The sequence below is a fragment of the Triticum urartu genome, chromosome 6A (assembly GCF_056163025.1).
Source record: "Triticum urartu cultivar PI428250 chromosome 6A, HENAU_Tu73, whole genome shotgun sequence".
Classification (NCBI taxonomy): Eukaryota; Viridiplantae; Streptophyta; class Magnoliopsida; order Poales; family Poaceae; genus Triticum; species Triticum urartu.
In genome coordinates, this window is record NC_141878.1 from 378,848,077 (window position 1) to 378,853,095 (window position 5,019).

At 44.4% G+C, this 5,019-nt stretch overlaps 1 protein-coding gene across 1 annotated transcript; it reads left to right on the plus strand.

Moving 5' to 3' along the window:
* Window positions 1-3,417: 3,417 nt before the first annotated feature.
* Window positions 3,418-4,314, plus strand: LOC147965326 (uncharacterized). The gene is made up of 2 exons (XM_087528095.1): window positions 3,418-3,583; window positions 3,659-4,314. Exons 1-2 carry the CDS (start codon window positions 3,418-3,420, stop codon window positions 4,312-4,314), a joined length of 822 nt encoding a protein of 273 aa, XP_087384221.1.
* The last annotated feature ends 705 nt before the right edge of the window (window positions 4,315-5,019 follow it).

The window sequence follows — 5,019 nt, forward strand, 5'->3', positions numbered from 1 at the left end:
TCCCCCTGTATCTCTTCACCTCATCCTCTTCCTTGCGCTGCCCGACCTTTGGAGCTCCGCCGCCACTGTCGACTGTCGCTTCTGCCTCAACTCCGGCCACTGCATCACCCTGAACATACCAGAGAATCGCAACGCTTCTCTACTCTTCCATCAACATTGGTAATCTCTCTTTTCTTCCGCCATAGATCTATCTCTAGGGTTTCAGTGTTCATCGGTGTTCGTCGGTGTTCGTCGTTGTGTAATAGCTCTTTGATTCAAACCTTGATATTCATCATGTACAACGATAGCCATAGCCCTTATTTTCCATCCATGCATCCCGTTTAAGTAGAAGATCCCATCTGAACCTTCATCAACTGCTTCGGTACCAATATTTAGGTCTGAATATATTTTCATTTTCTGACATGCGGTAGATCCAAAATTATAATACCAACTTGTGAAACCTGTTTTTCCTTCACTTATGCATCTTTAGACTTGTATCTTCAATACCAGATTAGGCGGTTTAACTCCTTAGAAAAATGACGACCCAGTAGATACCATTAGTCCCCTGTTGAACCGCCAATGCACTTCACCATTATACTGTCTCCATCAGTAAACTCCGGTTTACGAACAACCAACTCCGGTTTAATAACATGCTTACACCCTTATATCGCTGTATAGTTGTCCACTGTAAATCTTAAACCGGCAAACATAATGTTTCAGATTTTCGTTGCCATGGCCAAGCAAGTCTATGAATGCAATTGGGCTCCTTCTCGAGTGACTGAAGAACAATTAAACAACTGCGTTAAAACGAGCGTTTTAGTGAAGAAAGATGTCATCCACTGGAGGGTCCCTGGTCCGGAAAATCCTCCTACACCCAAGGATGGAGAGGTAGTTGTGTTTGCTGATCACCTAGGCCGGGGTTTCAGCCCTCTCGGTTCAAAAAATTTCCGGGATGTACTGGCCAGCTTTCAACTGCGCCCTCAAGACATCGGTCCAAATTCTGTGACCAACATCTGCCACTTCCAAGTTTTTTGTGAGGTTTACCTACAAGAGGAACCTACAGTAGAACTGTTTAGGGATTTCTTTCACTTAAACTGTCGCACAGAATTCACAGATGGACCCAACACTGAATTGGGCGGAATGGCGGTTCAGAAAAGGAAGGAAGTTACTTTTCCTCATCCCAAGCTTCACAGTCACCCCAAGGAGTGGAACCAGACCTGGTTTTATTGCAAGGATACATCTCCAACTGATGAAAACCCTCTGCCGGGTTACCGTCCTAAACGCCTTAGCAACACACATCCTTTTCCTCCCAAGTTGACTGCCAAAGAAAGGGCCAAGTATGCCCCTCAGCTATCAAAGCTTAGAGCCTTCATGGCAAACGGTTTGACATGAATTGACTTTGCTCGTTGTTGGATAAGCTGGAGTATTCTGCCCTTAAGCCGGCGCCCCGGTTTGATGTGTGAGTACACGGGGAGTCTAAAGGATGCTCAACGACACATTGACATTCAGCTTACAGATGCGGAAGTTACTGAGGTTGTAAAAAAGATGCTGAATGAACCAGAGGCTGCCTGTGCCCAAATCGGACTACTCCCTTTCTGCACTTTCAACAAACTGCCCGCTGTAAGAATCATATGATCTTTTCATCTTAATTTGCTTTCATCCAAGTATTCTCTGAAAGTTTGATTATTTTCTTGACAGGGTGACGATCCGTTTTGGAATAAGAAACCTCAAGAAAAACCGGCCAAGCCGCAAGACAAGCCGGCCAAGCCACAACGCCCAAAGACCAAGGTTATTAAGAAACCTGCCAAGAAAAGGACCACTGCATCCTCCGAGCTACCAGCTGATGATGATGTGGGTAACCCGGAATTAGAGGTAGAACTTGACTCTCTTGGTTCATTTTTCGTACACCTCATTGATAATGATTATTGTCAGGACGACGCTGAAGGCAGCCAAGCCGATGCCGTAGAGGTAATCGTTCTTTCCTCTGATTCAAATCCTTTGCCAGCACTAAAAATCCGTCGAGCAAACCGGAAAGTAAAATTTTCTCATCCTCTTGCTTACTTGGATTCGAACTTTCTTGTGAAGACGCGGCAGCACGAAGCTCGTCGCACAACCCGGCACAACGGTTAGGTAGTTTCCTCCGCCAGTTTACCGAACACTCCGGTTCGGAAACGCCGATCAGAGGTCTCTTATCCCCTTGACACTTCACGCCCCAAAGCGGGTTGTTTTCGTCAACCTCTTAACCCGTCTGATTCAAATTATCAGGGTACTTCTCACTCATCTTCTGGCGAGTCGTCGGCCACCAAACTTCAACCCCTCAAAACGGTTCTTGGGTGAGCTATACACTTGTTTTATCCTTGACGTGTGTTTTATACGCTATACTGACCCTCATGTTTTACTTTTCTTAGCGCTAAGCCCAGACCAAGCAAGAAGGCTCGGTTGAATAAACTGGATGATGATAACATGGCTGAATCGAAAAAAACTCCAGACCCCGAGGAGACTGATGCTGACGTCATGCTCAATGACCCACCACCTCAAGAACATGATTTTGTCACTGAACAGGTGGAAATTGACACCACCAGCCGTGCTGATCAGCCCACCAGCCCAGTCCAAGCTGATGATAAACCGGTCGGTCCAGTAAAAAATATTGACAAACCGCCAACTCCAGTAAGGGATGCTGAGGAAAAATATGATGAAATTATGATTACTGGTACTGGCCACACCACCCCTGGTAATCTTGTCGCTTTGTCAAAGCATAGTACCAAGGAGGAGCTCTATGCTATCAGCAAAGGCAAATGGAATGCCGATTTATCAAGCTATGCCCATCTCAATGCTCAAGGCATTCATTCTGGCTTCTTGAACCGCATGTATACCAGCCGAGATTATGAAGCTAGCTTGGTAAACTTGATGAAGGAGCGGTATGAGGTAACTAACATAACTTTTCTTTCTTATACTCAATTCCAGCTTTATTAATTCCAGTAGCCCCCAGGTGACAATTTAGGATACCAATCTAAACTGGGACTTTAGTAACAAGTTCATGTTCGCAACAATGCATCTTAACTTCACTGATGTAGCCCCCGAGGGCCGGTTTAACTTTATAAAGATGAACCGGGACTTTGTAGAAGATTTCCCATATCAGCAATTATGAGCAAACACACATTAGCCCCCAAGCGCCAAGTTTAATACTTGTATTGTGCTTGGGACTTGTAAAAATTTCTAATAAAGAGCAAATATGCATTAGCCCCCAAGTACCAAGGGCATAACTTGTTATGTGCTTGGTACTTCAAATATGTATTGTCAACTCATTATATATCTGTCTCTTTATAGGCTGAACTGAGCAAGAAAGAAAGCCAAACTGCTGATCTGCAGGAGAACCTCAAATCCCAGCAAGCTGAAACCTCCAAAGCCAAGGAAGAGTTGACCAACGCTCTAGGCGCTATGGAGAAACTTAAAGAGGGCTTCAACAAGGAGCGGGCGGACTGGGAGATTGAAAAATCCGCGTTGATAAAAAGGGCTGAAAACGCAGAAGCGGCTCTTAAACCGGTGGTTGACGAGCTGACCGGTGTAAAGCGGCAGATTCATGCCATGACTACTACTGTGTTCGGTAAGCATCCTTGACTTATGATTTCAACATATCCTTGCATGCATTGCCGGTTTACTAATGCTTGTAATGATGCAGGAACTCGTATTAGCCATCTGGGCTCTGATGTACAAAAGAAATTGAAAGCGGCCTATACTCTGATAGAGCAGCTATATACTGGTGCGCAGCGGATCATCTATACTACTTCACACAATAATCCTCCACCCACCTTGATCAAGGATACCTTAGAAAGGTTATCTATGATTCCTGCCCGCATAGACGAGCTAAAAAAGTCTGCCGCTAGAACGGGCGATTTGGCCGCACTGACCCGGGCAAAAGCGTGGGTACCTGACTTTGATCCAGTGGAAGCAGCCCAAGGTTATCCCAGTTTGAAGGAAGACGGAACAGAATTTGGCAATGATGATCTCCGAATCATAAACCGGGAAGTACGCCCATTGGCTTGTCAACTGGTTGAAGAGGCGGATCTTTCATACTATCAGGCGAGTTATGATGATAAGAACAGACGGGTTGCTGCACCAATTCCAGAAGCGCAAAGTCTTATCCCACCAATCCGTAAGCACACTTATGCCCCTGACATTGAACCGTCCATGCTTATAAGCGATGAAGCTGCATGCCAAGCCCTAACTGGGATCGACTGGGCAACTGTTGACTTCCAGCCACTGGGTAGAGAGGAGGGAGTTGAACCGACGCGAGATGATCCGCAGCCGTCAGGCCAAGCTGGTGACCAATCATGAACCGGAGGCCGGTTTAGTCTTCTACATGCTGCAGCATGTATTTGAGAAAACAATTATCCTTTTGGGCATTGAAACGCCTTGTAATAGGCTAGCAAAAAAAATACTTGGTCTGGTATGCCTTCGTGCATTTTTATCTGCAACTGATGCCTGCTTAATCCGGCACGCTTTAAGAGATGATAGTCATAATCCATAATTATTTATTCAAGCTGTTCCTGCAGATAAAAAGCTTAAAGCGCCCGGGCGGTTTACCCCTGGGCGGGTCATGATACCCAAATACATATATATATATATATATATATATATATATATATATATATATATATATATATATATATATATATACGACCAAGGTTTATAACCAAGGTTGTAAAAAATAACCAAATATGGAAATATATGATACCTGTGACCTGTTGGCATAACGTTGGGTGACCAACTTCGTAATGAGGGGCATAACCCCCATCTGGAGTATAAATAACTCATGTTATATGATGTTGGTTTACAATAAAACCGGTTCGGGTTATGATAAACACCGGGTTATTCTATACTGGTGACTTTAAGTCAAAACTAGACCGGGCTGAGGGTCTCTGGATTATAACTTGATCATGCACTGACAACTTTTAGTTGACAGTCTAACCGGGTTGACAAACACCGGTTTGAAAACATCATAAATCTTATCAAAAGATAGCAAAACTTAACAAAAGGCAA